This window comes from Aethalodelphis obliquidens, unplaced genomic scaffold (assembly GCF_003676395.1).
Source record: "Aethalodelphis obliquidens isolate GAN/ISIS:26980383/991018 unplaced genomic scaffold, ASM367639v1 scaffold22, whole genome shotgun sequence".
NCBI lineage: Eukaryota > Metazoa > Chordata > Mammalia > Artiodactyla > Delphinidae > Aethalodelphis > Aethalodelphis obliquidens.
This window is the reverse complement of record NW_020837966.1, coordinates 10,788,513-10,811,080: the sequence shown is the minus strand read 5'-3', so window position 1 is coordinate 10,811,080 and position 22,568 is coordinate 10,788,513. Positions and strand designations below refer to the sequence as shown.

At 40.5% G+C, this 22,568-nt stretch overlaps 1 protein-coding gene across 8 annotated transcripts in view; it reads left to right on the top strand.

Moving 5' to 3' along the window:
• Positions 1-22,568, top strand: part of CADPS (calcium dependent secretion activator) — a 478,811-nt gene that overhangs the window by 340,679 nt on the left and 115,564 nt on the right. For 6 of the 8 annotated variants that reach the window (XR_003435859.1, XM_027121292.1, XM_027121295.1 and 3 more), the window contains 3 exons: positions 11,598-11,699; positions 13,435-13,498; positions 13,910-14,033. Coding sequence is in view for 7 of the 8 variants with exons in the window: in XM_027121292.1 (XP_026977093.1) it covers positions 11,598-11,699; positions 13,435-13,498; positions 13,910-14,033 (290 nt within the window). In the remaining variant the exon portion in view is untranslated. Of the gene's footprint in view, positions 1-11,597; positions 11,700-13,434; positions 13,499-13,909; positions 14,034-16,379; positions 16,449-22,568 lie in introns of all 8 variants that reach the window. The other 2 variants (XM_027121298.1, XM_027121299.1) reach the window with 1 other exon arrangement.

Here is a 22,568-nt window from a genome sequence, read left to right as displayed (position 1 = left end):
TAGAGTTCATTCCTACTGGCCTCTCACAACCAACTTTAGATTAGATAAAAAGTAGCTTTTTACCTAATTTTCCATTTTTTTACATATTCATAACTCAGCAGCCCCCCCCTAGGTGAAGGCAGAGCCCGGCCCTACTGCAACTGGACATCATTAGTGATGGCTCAGGTGCTGGTGACTGAGTTTATCCCACCTTCTTTGAAAACCTGTGCCCTGTCTCTGTGAAACACTAGACCTACTTGAATCTAAAGTATCTAATCCAAAGTAGACATATCTGGTCAATCGGGAAGGTGTTTGCTGTTCATAATTCCAAGCAGTGGAAGATATGGAACCGTCACATGTTTGGAATCTTTTAGCATAGTGGTTCTTGACTAGGGGTGATCTCTTCCCCTGGGGACACTTGGCAATGCCTGGAGACATTTTTGATTGTCACACTGGGGCAAGGCGGTGCTGTTGTCATCTATGGGTAGAGGCCTGGTATGCTTCTAAACACCCTACAATGCACAGGGCAGCCCCCTGCAAACAAAACCCAAAACATCCAACTTCCAGGTGATGGGATGAGATTCCTCCTTTTTACTTGGATTCTGGTTTCTTTTACACAGACGTATTCTGTGTCTAAAGGCATGACACTGATTTTCAGCTTGTGCAGGGGGTGTCACACTGTAGGGTGCATATAAATCACAGGGGGAGTTTGTTAAAGTGGAGAGTATGAGGACCCATCCTCAAATAATTTCATTCAGCAAGTCTTAGATGGAGTCAAGCATCTGCCCTTGTAATCAGTTCCTCCCCACGTATTTCCAAGGCATTTGGTCTGCAGATCCTACTTACGCAAGGCCTTGGTAGTCTAACTTGGCTGCACGTTGGAATCACTTAAAGAGCCTAAGAAATGTTGATGCCTTAGCCCCGCCTGCAGAGGTTCTGATTTAGTTAGTCTGGGATATGGCCTAAGCATCATGGTTTTAAAATCTTATATGTAGCAACATTTAAGAACCACTGATGGAGGGAACATTCGTTTGCACTAGCTCTTTAAAACGGAACCCATTTTCTCAAAGAGAGAGGGAAAGAAAAGGAAAATGTGGGTATGTTCAGCTGGTTGCACTTGGCGATCATCAGATCCACAGATGTAAATCGCTATATCTTCTAATTTTTAAATCAGCTCCTAAGGTTGCAGTACTTAATTTTCACCATAATATTTTTAGTATTCTTTCTAGATGACATTTAGATTAACATCGCTTTGGTCACTGTCCCACAATGACAAGGCAGTCAAACAGCTCCGATGATTGCAAGTTGCGTCAGTGTTCCTTGGATCCCTTTATTATTGGGATTGGAAATTTTTCTCATTTACATTATTATTTAACATTTCTTGAATGCCAGTGCTGTTCTTCACATATGGCCTGCAGAGAAAGTACATTGTATCAGCAATTAACAAATCCATAGTGCCAACGCCCCAGTCCAAAGTAAGCTGCGTAGATTAATGAGTCTGTAAGCAGATGTAAGAGGGCATGAGTCCTAAAAATCTCTGAAAATGCATCCAAGGATTCTTTTGGGAGATGTATTTGGAGCCAAGGTGCCACTTGTGTGCAAAGACCATGTGATCCCTGTGGCTTAGATCTGAGTAACTGAACGCTCAGATGGAGCTCACTTTTCTCCTCTGTTACTCCATCAGCTTCCCTAAGTCAGTAAGTGGTTCCATCCACCCAGTTGCCCAAGACAAAACCTTGGGAGCCATGCTTGATGTTTCCTTCCTCAGCACGTCACAAGGATTCAGTTACCGTGCCCTGTCGGTGCCCTTAAATCTCTCTCAAGTCCATCCACTTCTCCTTCTCTTCGATGCCACTGACAGAATTCAGGTCTCTGTCTTCTCTCCCCTGGACCACAGCTTTACTGACCATGTCCTTGCCTCCAATGTGGGTCCCTCACTCCCAATCCGTGTCACGTAACGGTTTCCTTTATTTCTTTTTGGGGAATGCCTAGCTGGAAGTAAATGAGTCATTTTGCGTATGTATATTTTTCCTTCTTCTCCAATTTCTGCTTCCCTCCTTCCCTTCCTCCCTTTCTCTCTCTCCATGTTACACACACATACACCCATCATGACATTATGTCTGGTGTTTTTACCTCTCCCTCCCCAAAAGAGAGAGAAAAGACTATAGCAGGGTAGTTCTCTTTTACCATCCTGTGAATACAGCAGTCTGGTAGCAGGCAGGCATGGTTGGGGGATGACAGTGACATTCACATTCTTGGTCTCATGTTACACGCTGACACAGGCATTATTGCGCTTGTGGACAGGAGCACGTGGCTGGTTGGGCTCCTCTCCTGGCTCTGAGCAGGTAGTGCTGGGCTTACAGATGTCTGCGTCATGCTCTCTAAATCCTAAAGAACCAGCTTCACCTAAGCAGAAGGACTTCTAAGAAGGAGGGGGGAAAAAGTCCAAACACATTTCAAGTAAAAATCTGCATCCCAAGAAAAACTTTTCTCTAGAGCTTATATTCTGACTTTTAACCCATGTGACTCTCCTCCTAAAGGAAATCTGTCCCATGACAATAGCATATTTTCCAGCTCAGACACAAAATCTTATAAAACGTGCTGCATCATCTGTCTCATTGGTGCAGTCTCTCTGGCCCATGACAAACCATCCAAATAATGTGCATTTTCCTTCTAAAATTCCACCAGTGTGTCCTCATGCTGTGTTTATTAGATTCATTGGTACAAAAACATATTTTCAGATGTCACACTCTATTTAGGTAGGGTAGGTGTGATACCCAAAAGCCACACATATCACTGCTCTGACCACTCAGAAATCTGTACATAAGGTCATTGGGTGTTCAGGGTGGAATTAAAAACCTAATTGTCTATGTTTGTCTAGAAATAAAGAAATCCACCTCTTCGCTTAGTCCTCAAAAAGGAAAATCTATGTAATACAAATTTTGGAAATTGGTCCTTCTCTGGGGAAAGAAATATGTACTTTCCTGCGATGCATACATTTTATACCATTTCTCTAATCATCTGTTGGGTTCTTGCTTCATTCAGAACGTGGGCAGAGCCTGAACCACTTTAACTAATGTCCTTGTGCCAATAACATCCACATTCTGTGAGATTGTTCAGAGGGAGGGACTTCTCCATCACTCCCATCCTTGTAAGAGAATGAAGACACCTTCTGTTATTGTTGGCTTATAGCTACATATTTAGAAAAGCAGTAAACAAGTCAGAAAAGTCTTGACCTGTGTATTTTTGCCCTCTGCTGGCCTCTTTTTCAAACTGAGTAAAGCCAACCTCAAAAGCTTCAATGTGCATTTGTAATGTAGAAACTGCTTGTTGTTGTTCCCTGTCTTACTCTTTGTGATACAAACACTTGATATATTTGTTTTAGCAGCGTGTCTAAGCCCCAGGGCATCAGGGCATAATTAGAAAAGGGCATGGGCTGGAGGGAGAGGAGGAAGAAAGGGTAAGGCTGGGCTTTCATAATGAAGCGGTGACTACAGGACGTGAGAGTCCTAATTACAATTTATAATTAACTTAGAGATTATACATACTGTAAGGTCGGATCTTAACAAACGGCACCGCGAAACAGAGGAAAGCTTCAAGTGAGCTTCATTAGGGAGCGCTCCCGGGTGAGGTTCACTGGTCCGGGAGAAAGGGGCCAGAGAAGTCGCACCCGGGGCGAGGGTTGGGCAAGATCTTATAAGGGGAAGAAGGGAAAGGGGTGTGGTGAATCTGGGAGGGCACAGGGTATTCCTTATTTGGTGGTCTTTTCGGGTATCCTGGGGAACCGTTAGTCCCGCCCCTCGAAAAGGCGGGAAGGCTGGGCTGGGTGCAAAGTCCCCAGGTCAGTTCCTGGAACTGGGTGGTCCGGAATGTCTCCAGGTCAGCTTCTGGAACTGGGTGGTCCGGAGAGTTTCGGTCTGATGCAACCTGGGAATCTGATTGTGTTCCCCTGCCTCGGGCCAGTTGGCCTTACACATACCATCCAGAGGAGTGAGTGGGGCTGTCTCCTTTTGAGATGATGATGCTTTGGTGCGGTCTTGAATGTGTAGTTATTAACCATTTGAAAGAGACAAAGGAAAATATTCCACACTAGGATCAAATTCAAAAGTATCATTCTGGAAGTTGTAAGGATTAAGAATTGCTAGAAGAAGTCAGTTTTTTCTAAAAAAGAGAAGTTAAAGTGTGTTTGGTCTAAATGTTCTATTTAGGGACCATTACAAGGAACGGCTACTAAAATATTCTGTTCCACTCTGACCCTTTCAGCTCTCTTGTTTCTGGGCTGGAACATTTTTGGAGCACGTAGGATTCAGTTATCATGCTTGTTTACGGACATTTTCATGGATCTGTAATGCGGTCTGTAGGCATGCATCCATTTGGAGAGAGAAAATATATCATGTTTACGGTGCCTGCACCGGCATATGTGGACATTTGCATTTGGAGAGAAAGTATATTCCCACTTCAACTGGAGTTTTACCCTTTGTTGATAGTGATTGGAGCTTAAAGCTGGCTGTATGCAGAGAGGTGGACCAGACGCTCTTTCCTCTTTTGTTGAATTCACACATTTCCTTTTACACTGGATTCTACACTTGATCACCAAATAGATGCAATAGCAGAACACATCAATCATTGTATGCTCTGAATTAATTTAGTAACCTGACCTTCTTGAAAAGATATCTTACCTTCCGAACGGAGGTTTTGTGGGCCGGCTTTCAACATAGTGTGGAGAACCCTGGTAGCAGGATAATTAGACGCTAGGACTCTGCATGCTTACCTGGGTGAGTAGCAACAATTTAACGCCCCCAAAGAGGTCATTTCACTTTCACAAGACACAAGGTAGCTTGAATTCTTTGGCTCAAATGTTCACACTTAATTTCAAGCATCAAAATAAAGGATTTCACATTAAAAGCCTTGTGCTTAATCATATTGGATTAATCCTACAATAGACATTAATTAACAGGCTCTAGCTCAGAAACATTTGGGGAAAGGGAGAAGAATTTGCATAACTAGTCCTAAAGTGTGGGCAGCCGGGTTAGGGTCATTTTAATCTGACAAAAAAAAAAAAACCCAAAGAACCCAGAAAAACACAGCTCTAGATGTATTATTATTTGTGACATGGCTCAAGATGGGAGGCTGTGAGGAGAGTGAAGATGACAGAACTGGTGCTAACCACCGTGACAAGAACTTGAAGAGCAGCCGACGTGACATCTTTCCTATCGTGCTGCCGAAAATGTCAACTTTGTGAAGGACAGTGAGAAAATGGTTTGCCGAAAACTTGAAAGGTGGATTCCAGAGATGCCTGCTGTGTCAGATGCAATATAGTCTGTCGTGGCCCGAGAGGCCCACTTTGGGCTCCGATGATGGCCTGCAGGTGGGAGAGCTTCCAGTCTTTGACAGGGCTCCAAAAATGACTGCACTTGACCTGCATATTGTCTCAAGTCTGCAGGGTCATGATATACAAAAGGTGAGTGGTTAGCCAGTGTGCAGTTTGGTGGAACCAGTGACCAGGGGCCATATTTCCTTGTGTGTGTGTGTGTGTGTGTGTGTGTGTGTGTGTTGCTAAAGCTAAGTTCAAAGGTATCAATGCTTCTACTAACATTGGGAGCCAGAGGATGTGTGCTTTATGAACTTACATCAGTTCCACATAAGTAACAAAAACTAATGCTGGATGATCTAAATAAAAGAGAGTTTATGGGGATGATGCCAGGAGCCTCAAAAAAAAAAAGGGAGGGGGAAACTGGAATCAAGGCAGCAACAGAAAAGTAGGAAACAGGATCAAAGCAGTGGTCCAGTCCTTACCTGCACATTGGAATGACCTAGGGAGCTTTAACTTGACATGTGTAGGCCCTGCTCCAGACCCATTGAATCAGAGCTTGAGGGTGGGACGTCTCAAAGCTCTACTGGTTCTAAGATACAGTCAGAGATTAAGAACTACCGACCTGGGAGAACAAGCTGGGCAGGGCACAGCTGCTGAGACAGCAAAGCCCACCAGTTTCTTTTATCCTTACATCATTTATGCGATATAAAGGTTCCGGGAACGAGTGTCCAGTTGGCTGAGTGCAGTTCTTAGTCCGGCTAAGATGTATAGCGACCCCCCCAAGGCAGGAGCTGGCCTGCAGGAAGAGTAGACTCCTCAGTTTACACACAATGCAGCCAAGGTCATTCCTCCAAAGGAAATTCGAGTGCCCTTAGGAAGTGGCAATGGACCCTAAGAAGTGCAAAGCCACCACCTGAAAATGTATCAGTCAGGATACAAGAGGGCAGAGGATTCAGGCTCCTAGACAGCCTGGGATTTGCTAGGTAGGAGTTTAAAAATCCAGCTTCAGCCCTCCTCTTCTCTCATTCTTTGTGATTCCTTAAGTGTTAGAAGTATTGAGAAAAGAACAAGATGCAGAGCCAGTTTTATGACAATTATAGAATCACCCCCAAATGTTTCCAAAACAGAGAAACAAAAGCATGGCTTCTGAGAGACACCAGTACAATTCTTCTACTTATTTTGCAGCCAGCACTGCTTGGAACGGCACCTAGAAAACAGTGCAAATGCCATTTTGGGAAGGGGTTGCTAGCTTCATAAGTGGACCATACACTTCTTAAAGAAGATCTCTGGTTCCAAATTCACTCAATCCAAGGGAAATTGGGAACCCTGGATTCCCAATTCCCAAAATACCGTTTCATGCATTCAGCCACCCACCAAATATTTTTTCGCTCTAAGACAGAGGTTCTCAAAGTAAGGTTCCCTGAACCAGCAGTACCAGAGAACTTGTTACAAATGCCAGTTCTCAGGTCCCACCCCAGATCTGTTGAATCAGAAACTGTGAGGTGCCCCAGCAGTCTGAGTTGTCACAAGCTTTCCAGGTGAGTCTGAGGCAGGCTCAGGTGGCCACTACTCTAGGGAAAGTATGTCATTGCTTCTGTGAGAACAGTGCTCCCTGTATATTGAACCAGGATTTTTCAGTTAGTAGATCCATAGAAATCTACCAAAACCTGTACAATTAACACTGACAGATTACAGGGGTCAATGGAAGAGAAATCGAAGTTTGACAGAATTTTCAATAATAACTATGAGAAATCAAACACCCCACAAAGGATAGTTTTGCTTTTTAACTGATGGAGTGACAACCTGTGATCTTGGACAAATTATATTTTTCCTGCACATCTCTCCCTCAGTTTGTAAAATAACACCCCCTGTTACCAGTATAATTTCAGAGCAATTCCAGCAATTACAAATAAATGTGCATTGGATGTCGAAATTGTGATGTGTTTTATCACCTGGTTTTTTTTTTGGTAAACTCCGTACTATGTGTCTTACAGACTCAGATTGGTTTGTTTCATTTATTTAAAATGAAACTATTTGGGCTTCCCTGGTGACGCAGTGGTTGAGAGTCCGCCTGCCGATGCAGGGGACACGGGTTCATGCCCCGGTCCGGGAAGATCCCACATGCCGCGGAGCGGCTGGACCCGTGAGCCATGGCCACTGAGCCTGCACGTCCGGAGCCTGTGCTCCGCAACAGGAGAGGCCACAGCAGTGAGAGGCCCGCGTACCGGAAAAAAAAAAAAAAAAAAAAGAAACTATTCACACTGACGTAGGTGATTAAGAAGCAAATTTAAGAAATGACAATAATTTTTAGTTGTTTACCTTTTTTGAATAGGGAGATTAATGGTGTTCACAGAGTAGTTCAAGGAGACACGGAAGCTGCCATCTGATACCTTTAATAGTTATAAATGTGAATCATCAGAACAAAAGGGGAAAAAACATAATCAGATGTTATGTTTATAATACCCTTTGTAGTGAGAATTACAGGAAAGCCAGGCACAGACTAAATGTTCAGTTTTTCTCATCTCAAACACGAATCTAAAAGCTGCCTTCTAATTGCCTAATTGCCTTAGAAGACTTGTTGGGTAAGGAAGGAATGATTTTCTTCACAGAGAGGTTTATTTCCTAATAATGGCCACAAACATCTCTGGGCTGCCTGTGTTAAATGGTTTTCAGGCTTTTTCCTGTGATCTATAAACTCCTCTCTGAATTGTACCTTATATTTAATAACATTTTTCTCTGGCTTAATTCCCTGCTAAGAAACAAAATGCTTAAAGTGGCTCGACTTTTCCCAAATCGATTGTGTGCATGTACACACGCCAATTATATAAACATGTGTTCAGTGCATTAGCAAGCTGAATTTTGTATAAACAAAATTCAAAAGCCACAGCTAAAGAAAGTTGTAGATTATAACAGACACATGAGACGTTACTACAGAAAGTGTCGCAGGTATTTCGTGGGGCCAGTGAATTCATCCTGAGATTTAACTACAGATTTGTGGGCATTTTATGTTTAAATAATTTTTAAATAAATTTCGTAAATTAACATTTGAGATTTTTCCTGAAAATTTGAAACTAAGGACACATGTATGGATTCCAACAGCCTACCTGATATTTACGATTTTGCCTCTAAGTTCAGGAGGGTGTGAAGAAATGGACTGTATAGCATTTTACTATTTAGGGGTATTTTCTACAAAGTGGGTGAGGGGAAGTTTTTTCTTTTTTCAAGTAGGGCATTTTTAGTACTTAAAAAGAAGGGAAGCTGACCAATAAACCCCTAACAGGAGGTACACTGCTGTCTTTTGCCAAGTCTTTTGTGCAGTCAGACTGGTCTAGTATACAGGATTTTCCCAACTTCTGCTGGATCCTTGAGAAGGCCTATAAATAAGACCATTTGTTTGGTCTCAAGATGACTTGCATTTGCAAACTGAAGAATGTTCCAATAGAAGTTTCATGGTGACGCACCAATCTGCAAACTGGCTCAGCCAGTAGTCAAAACAAGTCAGTACAAGATCTGGGAGCTGAAGACTTTGAATGGGTCAGATTATCCTTCGTCTAATTTGGCACAGATAAATTTGGGCTATAAATATGCAGCCTTCCTTTGTATTTTCAACTTGAATGGGCCAAAGGAAATAAGGAAAATGTGTGTGAACCTATTGGTGATTCAGAAACATGAGAATACTGTGATTAAACTGAAATTCACTTATTTATGCCAGGGTCATTCTTTCTATTAAATGAGCAGTAGTTCTCTAAGATTGAAAAATAGCCTATGTGGTTAGTTCTTTTTTCCACCCTTATTGAGATATTAACACATACCATATGTAAGTTTAAGATGTGCAATGGGATGATTTGATACACGGATACATTGTAAAATGATTACTTCATAAGGTTAGTTTGGTATAATTACTCTGTGTTTGTGTGTGTGTGTGTATGTACGTGTGCGTGTATAACATTTAAGATCTACTCTCTCGACAGCTTTCAAGTATGCTGCAGTTAACATGGGGGTGCAGATATATCTTCAAGACAGTGATTTTCCAGACGTAGAGAACAAACGTATAGACACCAAAGGGGGAAAGCGGAGGGTGAGGCGGGTGATGGTGGTGGGATGAAGTGGGAGATTGGGATTGGCATAGATACACTAATATGTATAAAATAGGTAGTAAGAACCTGCTGTATAAAAAATAAATAAATAACTAAATGAGGGAAAAAAAAGATACTGATTTCCTTGTTTTCAGATACAGATACATACCCAGAAGTGGGATTGCTAGATCCTTTGGCAGTTTTATTTTTAATTTTTGAGAGACCTCCGTACTGGTCTCCATAGTGGCTGCACCAGTTTACCTTCCCACTAACAGTGCAGGAGGGTTCACTTTTCTCCAAAGCCTCTCCAGCACGTATTTGTTGTCTTTTTGTTTTGAGAACAGCCATTCTGACAGGTGTGGGGTGATATCTCACTGCGGTTTTGATTTGTATTTCCTTGATGATTAATGATGTTGAGCATCTTTTCATGTACCTCATGGCCATTTGTATGTCTTCTTTGGGAAAAAGTCTATGTCCTCTGCCTATTTTTAATCAAATTATTTGGGGGGGGTTCTATTTTTTATGAGTTCCTTCTATATTTTGAATGTTAACCCCTTATCAAATAGATGGCTTGCAAATATTTTATCTCATTCCATAGGTTGTCTCTTTTTTTTTTAGCAATAACAATAGCAAACATTTATTGAGCACTTATGTGCCAGGCGATTTGTATGTGTTATCATGTTCCATGTGCTAATTAACCCTTATAGAAGCCCTCAGGAAGGAGTGTTTTTATCCCTATTTGACAGATAAGGAAACTGAGTCTCAAAGAAGTCACAGACTATTAAGTGAGAAATCCAGCTTTAGATGTTAGGCAGCTGTAGGTTGTCTTTACATTTTGCTATGCGGAAGCTCTTTAATTTGCTAAAGTGTCACTTTTTTTGTCTTGTCTATTTTGCTTCTGTTGTTTGTGCTTTGGTGTCATATTCAAAAAAATTATTGCCAAGACCGATGTCAAAGAACTTTCCCTCCATATTTCATTCTAGGATTTTTACAGCTTCAGGTCTTACATTTAAGTCTTTAATCCATTTTGAGTTCTTTTTTGTGAATGTTCTAAGATAAGGATCCAATTTCATTCTTTTGCATGTGGATATCCAGTTTTCCCATTGCCACTTATTGAAGAAACTATCCTTTCCCCATTGAGTATTCTTGGCTCCCTTGTCAAATATTAGTTGACCATACATGCAAGGGTTTATTTCTGGGCTCTCAACTCTGTTCCATTGGTCTATATGTTTGTTTTTATGCCAGTACCGTACTGTTTTGATAACTACAGCTTTGTAATATAGTTCAAATTCAGGAATTGCGATGCCTCCAACTTTGTTCTTTCTCAGGATTCCTTTGGTTATTTGGGGCTTTTGTGGTTCCTTACAAATTTTAGGATTTTTTTTTTTCTATTTCTGTGAAAAAAATCCCACTGGAATTTTGATAGGGATTGCGTAGAATTTATAGATGGCTTTGGGTAGTACAGACATGTTAACTATATTAATTCTTCCAATCCATGTACACAAGATATCTTTCCATTTATTTGAATTTTCTTCAATTTCTTTCATCAAGGTCTTGTAATTTGTACAATGTCTTGTAATTTGTTCTTTAGTTAATACACGAGTGGTGAAATTAATCCGAACATCTGTAGTTATAAGCTGGAAAGTGAGTCATTTAACAGCATTTACCTCTGGGAAATATAGACATTTACAGGACTCCTGGTTTTCATAGGAGTTTGTGTGCATAGTTCAGGAGTCCCAAACATAAGTGCCCACAAGAGAGACAGGTAATGTAAATTAGAGATATGGACCCGGAGAGTGCCTGCCCCAGCTAAGGAAGAAGCTGTTTGTTGCCCCTCTCCAATTAATGCCAGCTGTTCCAAATTTGCAAGAGAATTGTATCATAAAACTTACCTAATGTAAAAAAATGTTGGCAAGCAGTTCAAAATTTCAAAAGGCTGTGAGCCAAACAGAGCAGGTCTAGAGGTTGGCTTTAACCTGCAAGCCGCCCCTCTGTACATTTTACCATTTCACAATAAATGAGCGACAGTTCTGCAAATGTCTCCAAATGATAACCTCAAAATACCCCATCCCCTCTAGTCGCTGGCACTGAAAAGCAGGACTTCTCCTAAAGTCACATCGATCACTGTAGTTGTTCTTCTAAAATGGACAGTTTCCTCCTGCTAGAGATCTGATTTGATGGTGTCAGTGTATGAGGTTCCCGTCACCTCATGACATGTCTTCTTTCAGGCCTGATGGAATTGGAACTGTGACTGTTGAAGAAAAGGAACGTTTTGAAGAAATCAAAGAGAGACTCCGAGTTCTGCTGGAAAATCAGATTACACATTTTAGGTAAGGATCTGGGGTTAAAGGGCTTTTTAGGAGGTTGAGACTGGGGAGGGGCAAATTAAGGGCTTGATTTTCTAAAACTGTAAATCTCTCAGAGACACACTAAATATTAGAAAGAGCTGGATGAGGACCTACTGGATAGCACAGCGAACTATACTCAATATTTTTTAATAACTATAAGTGAAAAGAATCTGAGAAAGAATATATGTAACATATGTATATAATATATATATATATAACTGAATCAGTTTGCTATACACCCGAAACTAACACAACATTGTAAACCAACTATACTTCAGTAAAAAAAATAAGAAAGAAATAGCTGAATGAAAAAGCCAACCAAGACAGTGTTCCCCAATATCCAGGAGACTTTGAAATCTTAAGTTCATTTTATTTCCACTGAAAGAACAAAGCCCTCTTTGTGTAAGCTGACCCTGAACATCAATCTATTTTTAAAAATCTACTAAAATGTTGAATTTGACGCTTCTTCAAGGTTTCCTCCCCACAGTGAAAACTCCTGTGAATCAGTTCTCATAGGGAAGGAAGGCAGTGGTACCCAGAAGAGCATCCCCACCTTCTCCGTTACCTGAAAACAGGACTAGTGGGCTATGTGGGGAAAGAAAGAATCTTGGTTCAGCCTTGACAGACTGATCACGCACTTCCGCACACTCTCGAGGCAGCTCGCGGATCTGGGCTTGAGCCTTGCACCACACAGCCCACTTCTCCCTTAGAGTCAATTAGATATTTTTAATGCTGCACTGGTGGTCCTGAACCCAGAGATCTTGGAATAGGAGCTCATCAATAGTAAGAGCATTTATAATAGTATAGTAAATAGTTCCTATTTATTAAATGCTTCCTGTGCCCTACACAGGGAACTAGAGGCTGGATAAGAATGAACTCATTTTTTTTTATTCTCAGGACAATTTGTAAGGTAGTTATTGTAATTCCCATTGAAACAAGGAGTAAACCGAGGTTGAGAGAAGTTAAGTAACTTGCCCCAGGCCCCTCCGCCAGCAAGTGGAAGAAATGGCATACATACATAGGATAGTCTGGGTTTCAGTAGCCCATCCTGTTCCTTTTGTACCATGAGGAAGAGTGTCTTGAAAGGCTTATGACAGCCTGAAATAGTTACTAGAACTCTTAGTGGTACCTGACATAGGTACCATCTGTGCCATCAGAAACCTCCTGGATAAATCTTTACGGGTCATACACTCTATGCTAGATACATTGCCAATAGCAAAAGATCAAATAACAATTAAAAACTACAATCAAGGAAGGACAATTAGTAGAATCATGAATTTGCTCAAAATACACTCCTGTATTTCCTATACTAATCCTCTGGGGATTTAGGTAAGTGTGTTCGCATTTTAGCCTGTTTCAACTAATATTGTTTAATGCCGGTCTGGTCTCAATAATTATCTATAAGGTCACATTTGAGCTAACAAATGGTTCTCCTTCACAACAGAAATCTAAACAGAGCCTTATGTCATCACTGGAAATATTCTTTTCTGCTGCAGACATTTGCAGAGTCTCTCTTTAGTCATTATTCACACATACACATATATACATTATATACACACATATATGGTGTGAATTCAGATTAGCATAACACAACGTGACAAAATAAAAAGCATTTTCTGTTCCTGAGAGGGAGTTGCCATAGGGATCAAGTTACAGCATATTTCATTCTAAAATGTAAGTGATTCAGGCAACCTGAACATTTTTCTGTCTTTTTTAGGTATTGCTTTCCATTTGGTCGACCTGAAGGTGCTTTGAAAGCTACCCTCTCGCTCTTGGAAAGGGTAAGAATGAAAGTAAAAGACAAATGATATATACACAGAGACATAAACATCATGGTAATTAAATATTGTGGTTGAATGGCCTAGATTGTCATTTCTAAAGGATTTGTTTACCATTCATCAAATACCAGAATAAATAGGAAGAAATTGCCAAAATTCTAGATATTTTATCTCCAGACTCTCAAATAGTTAGGATATATTGAAGATACGCTCCTTGCCCTTCCATGATTCATGGACAGCCTTTGACATCCTAACTGTGCACTGGAATTTTTTATTTTCTCTTTAACAATGGCACTCAATCTATGTTAAGTTGCAAAGAGGCATTCACAACTAATTTTAAACTGAATTCTTTAAACGTAAATGAGTAACACATTTCGTTGAACCATCTTAAGAACCTAGTTTTTCCACCTATAGGTCTTGATGAAAGATATTGTTACCCCAGTACCACAAGAGGAGGTAAAAACAGTCATCCGTAAATGTCTAGAGCAGGCTGCTTTAGTCAACTATTCTCGGCTGTCAGAGTATGCCAAAATCGAAGGTAAGGCCCCCTTCTGCCCCCAATTTTTAATTTAAATTTTGGTATGCCTCCGTAGGGAAGTCTGTCTCTTTTCTGACGGGCACCAGAAAACAGTGGCCCATCTCTGTATGTTAAGCTGAAACTTGAAAACACTTGAAATGGGATAGCTTCCTCAGCTGTGGCCACATAAATGACTGAAGGCACAGGGTCCCAGGAAACGGTCTTTGTAGGGAAGGATTTTGAATATAGGATGTTATCAGACAACTAAGGTCCTTCCAAGAGGCTGTGTTGGCCCTGACTTTGCTCTGTGGCTAATGTTTTTCTATGAAAGAGTTCTGTAGGGTGGCTACCTTCTTTAAATAGAGGAAAACTAAACAGTTTGTTGTCCACTGTTGATAGCATTGGAAGTAAAACAGGAATTGAATAAAGCAACATCGAGATTTTGCCTAACTCTTTCTGGTCTCTTGAACATATCTTGTCTCTCGGTAGCTTTTCAAACTTGATGGCAGGTTAGTATTCGGCTGTCTCTGATGGCTCCTGGTTTGCTTTAGATCTTATTCAATCTTGTTACTCCAAACCTAGGATGGTGGTTATCACTGCCCTCTCAAGTTTTAGGAAAGTGGTCACTAATGACCAAGCAATTGCCCAAAGTCCACTCTACTTGAGAAGATATGGTTCTTTGGGACCTGTTCCTTTGCAAAGGTATTAATCACTTTTCATTGTTACCCTGTTGGCTGCTATAGGGTGATTTGAAAACCACACCCAACTTGACCGTGGTGTAAGTGTATAAATGTGGAAGTTCTGTGTGCAAAACTCAATGTGTCCGCATTCTGGAATCTGATGTTCTCTCATGTGAAACACCCAAACAAACCCAGCAAATACCCATAGTCTGCCTTCAGGACATGACTGGGAAAAGAAAAACTAAGAGAGACCTAATCAACTACCAAAACCCCATCACTTACCCTGCCAAAGTCCTTGTTTCCTTAGAGAATTAGGTTAAGGTCATTGTCAAATGCGCAGTGTTCTGTACATTCCATGTCCTCCTTCTCTCAATTTTGTCTGTCTGACAATGCAAATTGTGTACCAGTGGTAATGAATTCGTTGTTATGCATCCAGGGAGAAACACTTAAGAATTGGGCACTAAAAGGATGTTTATCAACTCTTGACTTGGTAATGAGTGACAAAAATAGAGGAACAAGGAGATCGTTAAAGGGCTATATTAGCAAATAATGATTCCAGCATTTACCTTCCCAGGACATAATGATTGGTTGTATTTGTTAAAGTCAACCGGGTACCTAGTAATTCTAGGCCAGGCCAGGGATGGGATGGGATCAAGAAACGTTCTGTTGCCACGTCTGCTGCCTCATGTGTAGGTCTTGGTCTAGCTATGACTAGTCTTTTGGTAAGATCTGCTCTCTTCTTTCAGATAAATATATCCAAAAACAAACTTTAAGATCTGTAAGTAAAAATGCATTCATTTCTGAAGTAGATCAGCTGGTCTGTAATTTCCTTTTGTGCCTCAATTCTTCTTGGTTGTGTTAATTATCTTTTGCACTGTGACTTTTAGGGCTGGGGATTCTTTGAAGAAACCAATCTTTTTTTTCCAACTCTCTTTTCAGAGAAGTACCTCATTCCACACTACCTGCTCTCTTCCGCTTCTCTCCTTCCTTGTCCGTGATTGGCTCAGCCACTTTTTGACGTTAACCCTGCAAAAGTGGCTGTGACACCAATTTCAAAGCATGCTGGGATTGTTAATTCAGACAACCCAACATCCTCTGGCTGCATGTATCAGGTTTTCTTTCATGAACATAGTCCACCATAGGCTGAGACATGGCAGCTTTAAATATATTACTACCAGACAACTTTCTTTTACAAGGTTCTGATCCTACCCCCGGCAAAGAAATCTTGCATTTTGACATTTGAGATTCTCTGTGACCATTAACAGCTTAGTTCCCTGAGAATGTTGGAAAGAAGTTGTAGTAATATTGCTGGAGACTATGTTTATGAAGAAATACCTCAAGAGCCTTAGATACTAAAGTCTGAAATCCTTAGTATCTTGGAGCCTTCAATCAATGAAATTCTGTTTCCCTTTATTCATGATGTTTTCGGTCATTGTATTCTTGCAAATAATTCTAAAGAGACGTGTAAAATCATGGTCACAATCTCTCTCGTGACTCACGGCATGCTGAATGGTTAATCCAGTAGATCTCCAATTTTGAAACTCCTTTTTCTTTTATCCTGTGTTTATCCCAAAATATTCTGTGGCTATTTTCCTTTGAGCTAATGTAACGTTTTCCTCTAACCTGTGACCTATAACCTCTTGACCTCTGACCTAAGCCTCTTGCATGCCCAAATCCTCTTTTATAGGGAAAAAGAGAGAAATGTATGAGCATCCTGTCTTCTGCTTGGCCTCCCAAGTGATGGATTTAACCATTCGTGAGTACCTACCACCTCCTCGCCATGCTGTCTTCACTCTTTCTGTTTTCATTATTTCAAGAAAATTCAGATCCAAACCAACTCACTCTCCTTGCTTCAAGTTTTTTAGCATTGGCTTGTCTGTTGATTCTGTCTGTGAAACCCAGTGTGAGAAGTCCAGTCACTTTTATCAGCCTAACACAGGTTAGACAATTAAGCCATTTGTTTGTGATAAACTCAGATTTGTCTGTAAGTTTTTCAGTTATTCTCTGTCTGTGACCTGAATGCATTTTTACTTTGCTTGTGTGTAACCCCAATTTGTAAGGTGCTTGTCACTGGTACACAATCAAAAGGTAGCAGCTAGGTGGGGAGCAATGTGTTAGGTGTCAGATAAAGGACAGTTGGGGCCAAACCGTGCTTTCTTTTCCATGTTTAAGATGTCAAACTGTTGTGGGTAGATCACACAGGGTGGTCCGTTCTCTGTGAAAGTTGGATCTTATATGCCTCCTGTCTGTTCTCGGAAACTGGGAAGCCTTTTCTTGTTCTTTCTGGAGATTTGGAGTTGTCCTCGTCCTCTAAGCTCTGGCTAGAACGTATGACTTAGTTGTCACTTGGAGAGTTCATGTATGTGTCACAGCTTGACTTCACATTAAACTTAATTTGACTAATTTTCTATTTGTGCAGCATTGACCCCACACTTCTGGGCGGTGGGAACTCAAGGGCAACTTTTTCCTTCCAACATCATGTATCACACATAAGTGGGGGGCATTTTGGTTCACTTGCTCATTAATCCTTGCATATGTGTTCTTGTTTCTCTCTCTCTTCTCTCCTTGTCGTGCTTTCTCTTTCAAATAGAGAATCAAAAGGACGCAGGTGAACCAATTGTATATGCATTATAAACCATCAGGACTGTTGAGTTATATTTAGTTTTTGTTTCTGTTTTTGTTTTTTAATAGCTCCTTAATGTATGTACTCCCAAAGACTGATGTGGAGTTGCAGTAATACTTAAGGAGTTAATTTGTGCTGTCTAACTACATCTCATGCCCACTAGACGTTGACCTCTAGAGAGCAGAATTTCTGGAAAGGCATAAGTTTTGGAGGAACAGAACCCTGGTTTGCTGTGGAGCTTCATTTCATCTTTGGTTTCAGGATTCCAGTGATTCGGCCTCATGCGCTTTTTTAAAAACAACAGTGACTGAAGCAAACTAATCTTCCTCTTTGTTTTTCGTTTCTTTCCCTGTTTTCTGCCCTATTGAGAAGTTTGTGTTCTTTGATGAATGTTTCTCGGCCAAGGCAGAGAGGAGTTGTGTCCGTGTTGTTCTTGTATGTATCACGTGATGAGGCAGGATGCACGCACAGGTGGCTAAACAGGGGCCATTGCTAGAAGTTTCATGAGAGGAAAGCCCTTAAATGTTTTCTGGCTTAGGCAGTTTCCTTCTTGTTTGGTCCCCAAACTTCTGAGTATATTTTGAGGAAAGCTCAAACTTAACACTTTAATAAATATATAGTATGGATCATGGTTTTAAAGTCTAAAGGATTCTCCAAAGAAAATTATCATCTGATTAGAATTAAATGCATTTCCAGTCAGTTCAGAAAGCATTTTTGAGCACACTCCAAGCACCAGGCTAGCAATAAGTATTTGAAGACTCAAAAACCTGTGTTCAAGGCATACAGGCATTTTTCTCCCTGGAAGGAAAGGTGTTCATTTATTCATTCACTCATTCATTTGTTCATTCATTAGACAAGTGCTTAGTGGGAGACTACCATGTGCCAGGTACAGTGGTAAAAGCCAGGGACTATGTAAACAAGAGGAAACAGCTCTTACCCTTACGGAGCATATGTAAATAGGTGCATAAGTGTAAATTACAAATTCAGTATGCAGCAACACCGATTGGTATAGAGTTGTATGTAGGAGGGCCTTGTCAGAAAACCATGGAAGTCTTCCCAAGAATGGCAAGCTTGGACTTCGTCTTGAAAGATGAAATAGAATCAGTGAAAAGGAGGTGGGATTAGAAAGTGGAGAGGCACCCTAGATAAAGAGAGTAATATGTGCAAATACATAAAACCATAGAGTTAATAAAAATAGCTAAAGCTTATTAATTGTGTATTACACGCCAGGTACAACTCTCAGTACTTTATGTATATTCACTCATTTAATCCTCAAAACCCCTTCTGAGGTAGCTACTACTATTATTCCCATTTTAGAGATGAGCAAACTGAGATGTGGAGAGGTTAAATAACACACTCCTAGAAGATTAAGTGAAGCTAGAGTCTTCTTAAGAGTAAGCAGGGCTGGGGTGCCCAGGCACGTGACGGCCTGAGCACATGATGTGGTCAGCGCCTAGGTCCTCAGGGGAAAAAAAAAGAACAAAAAGAAAAATAGTTGGGCAGGCCTTCAAGATGGTGGAGGAGTGAGACACGGAGATCACCTTCCTCCCCACAAATACATCAAAACTACATCTACATGTGGAACAGCTCCTAAGGAACACCTACTGAACGCTGGCATAAGACCTCAGACTTCCCAAAAGATGCCCTCAGGCGACCTACACACAGAGGCGGGGCCAAATCCAAAGCTGACCCCCAGGAGCTGTGCAAACAAAGAAGAGAAAGGGAAATCTCTCCCATCAGCCTCAGGAGCAGCGGATTAAAGCTCCACGGTCAACTTGCTGCACCCTGCGTCTGTGGAACACCTGAATAGACAACGAATCATCCCAAAATTGAGACGGTGGACTTTGGGAGCAACTGTAGCCTTGGGGTTTGCTTTCTGCATCTAATTTGTTTCTGGTTTTATGTTTAGTTTAGTTTAGTATTTAGAGCTTATTATCATTGTTAGATTTGTTTATTGATTTGGTTGCTCTCTTTTTTTTTAAATATATATATTTTTTCCTTTTTCTCTTTTTGTGAGTGTGTATGTGTATGCTTTGTGTGACTTTGTCTGTATAGCTTTGCGTTTGCCATTTGTCCTGGGGTTCTGGCTGTACGGTTTTTTTGTTTGTTTGTTTTTTAGTATAGTTTTTAGCTCTGCTTATAATTGGTGGATGTGTCTTTTGGTTTGGTTGCTCTCTTCTTTCTTTCTCTCTCTTTTTTAAATTACTTTTTTATTTATTTTTAATAATTTTTTTCTATTTTAATAATTTTATTATATTTATTTATTTTCTTTCTTTCTTTCTTTCTTTTTTTCCTCCCTTTTTCTCTGAGCCATGTGGCTGACAGGGTCTTGGTGCTCTGGCCGGTGTCAGATCTGAGCCTCTGAGGTGGGAGAGCAGAGTCCAGGACACTGGTTCACCAGAGACCTCCCGGCCCCACGTAATATCAAACGGCGAGACCTCTCCCAGAGATCTCCATCTCAATGCTAACACCAAGCTCCACTCAATGACCAGCAAGCTACAGTGCTGGACACACTATGCCAAACAACTAGCAAGACAGGAACATAACCCCACCCATTAGCAGAGAGGCTGCCTAAAATCATACTAAGGTCACAGACACCCCAAAACACAACACCGGATGCAGTCCTGCCCACCACAAAGACAAGATCCAGCCTCATCCACCAGAACACAGACACTAGTCCCCTCCACCAGGTAGCCTACATAACCCACTGAATCAACCTTACCCACTGGGAGCAGACACCAAAAACAATGACAACTACAAACCTGCAGCCTGTGAAAAGGAAACCCCAAACACAGTAAGTTAAGCAAAATGAGAAGACAGAGAAATACACAGCAGATGAAGGAGCAAGGTAAAAACCCACCAGACCAAATAAATGAAGAGGAAATAGGCTGTCTACCTGAAAAAGAATTCAGAGTAATGATAGTAAAGGTGATCCAAAATCTTGGAAATAGAATGGAGAAAATACAAGAAACATTTAACAAGGACCTAGAAAAACTGAAGAGCAAACAAACAATGATGAACAACACAATAAATGAAATTAAAAATTCTCTAGAAGGAATCAACAGCAGAATAACTGAGGCAGAGGAATGGATAAGTGACCTGGAAGATAAAATAATGGAAATAGCTACTGCAGAGCAGAATTTTTAAAAAGAATGAAAAGAATTGAGGACAGTCTCAGAGACCTCTGAGACAACATTAAATGCACCAACATTCAAATTATAGGGGTCCCAGAAGAAGAAGAGAAAAAGAAAGGGACTGAGAAAATATTTGAAGAGATTATAGTTAAAAACTTCCTTAATATGGGAAAGGAAATAGTGAAACAAGTCCAGGAAGGGCAGAGAGTCCCATACAGGATAAATCCAAGGAGAAACATGCCAAGACACATATTAATCAAACTATCAAAAATTAACTACAATTAAATTGTAGCAAGGGAAAAGCAACAACTAACATACAAGGGAATCCCCATAAAGTTAACAGATGATCTTGCAGCAGAAACTCTGCACGCCAGAAGGGAATGGCAGGACATATTTAAAGTGATGAAAGGGAAAAACCTACAGCGAAGATTACTCTACCCAGCGAGGATCTCATTCAGATTCGATGGAGAAATTAAAACCTTTACAGGCAAGCAAAAGCTAAGAGAATTCAGCACCGCCAAACCAACTCTACAACAAATGCTAAAGGAACTTCTCTAGGCAGGAAACACAAGAGAAGGAAAAGACCTACAATAACAAACCCAAAACATTTAAGAAAATGGTAATAGGAACATACATATTGGTAACTACCTTAAATGTGAATGGATTAAATGCTCCCACCAAAAGACATAGATTGGCTGAATGGATAAAAAACAAGACCCGTATATATGCTGTCTACAGGAGACCCACTTCAGACCTAGGGACACGTATAGACTGAAAGTGAGGGGATGGAAAAAGATATTCCATGCAAATGGAAATCAAAAGAAAGCTGGAGTAGCAATTCTCATATCAGACAAAATAGACTTTAAAATAAAGACTATTACAAGAGACAAAGAAGGACAATACATGACGATCAAGGGATCAATCCAAGAAGAAGATATAACAATTAAAAACATTTATGCACCCAACACAGGAGCACCTCAATACATAAGGCAAATGTTAACAGCCATAAAAGGGGAAATCAACAGTAACACAATCATAGTAGGGGACTTTAGCACCCCACTTTCACCAATGGACAGATCATCCAAAATGAAAATAAATAAGGAAACACAAGCTTTCAATGATACATTAAACAAAATGGACCTAATTGATATTTATAGGACAGTCCATCCAAAAACAGCAGAATACACTTTCTTCTCAAGTGCTCATGGAACATTCTCCAGGATAGATCATATTTTGGGTCACAAATCAAGCCTCAGTAAATTTAAGAAAATTGAAATTGTATCAAGTATCTTTTCCAACCACAACGCTATGACACTAGATATCAATTACAGGAAAAAAATCTGTGAAAAATACAAACACATGGAGGCTAAACAATACACTCCTAAATAACCAAGAGATCACTGAAGAAATCAAAGAGGAAATCAAAAAATACCTAGAAACACATGAGAGTGAAAACATGACAACCCAAAACCTATGGCATGCAGCAAAAGCAGTTCTAAGAGGGAGGTTTATAGCAATACAGTCCTACGTCAGGAAACAAGAAACATCTCAAATAAACAAGCTAACATTACACGTAAAGCAATTAGAGAAAGAAGAACCAAAAAAAGCCAAATTTAGCAGAAGGAAAGAAATCATAAAGATCAGATCAGAAATAAATGAATAAGAAATGAAGGAAACAATAGCAAAGATCAATAAAACTACATGCTGGTTCTTTGAGAAGATAAACAAAATTGATAAACCAGACTCATCAAGAAAAAAAGGGAGAAGACTCAAATCAATAGAAGTAGAAATGAAAAAGGAGAAGTAACAACTGACACTGCAGAAATACAAAGGATCACGAGAGATTACTACAAGCAACTCTATGCCAATAAAATGCCAATAAAAAGGACAACCTGGAAGAAATGGACAAATTCTTTGAAAAGCGCAACCTTACAAGACTGAACCAGGAAGAAATAGAAAATATAAACAGATCAATCACAAGCACTGAATAAAAATCTTCCACGGCTTCTCTGGTGGCGCAGTGATTGCGAATCCGCCTGCTGATGCAGGCGATACGGGTTCATGCCCCAATCCGGGAAGATCCCACATGCCGCGGAGCGGCTGGGCCCGTGAGCCATGG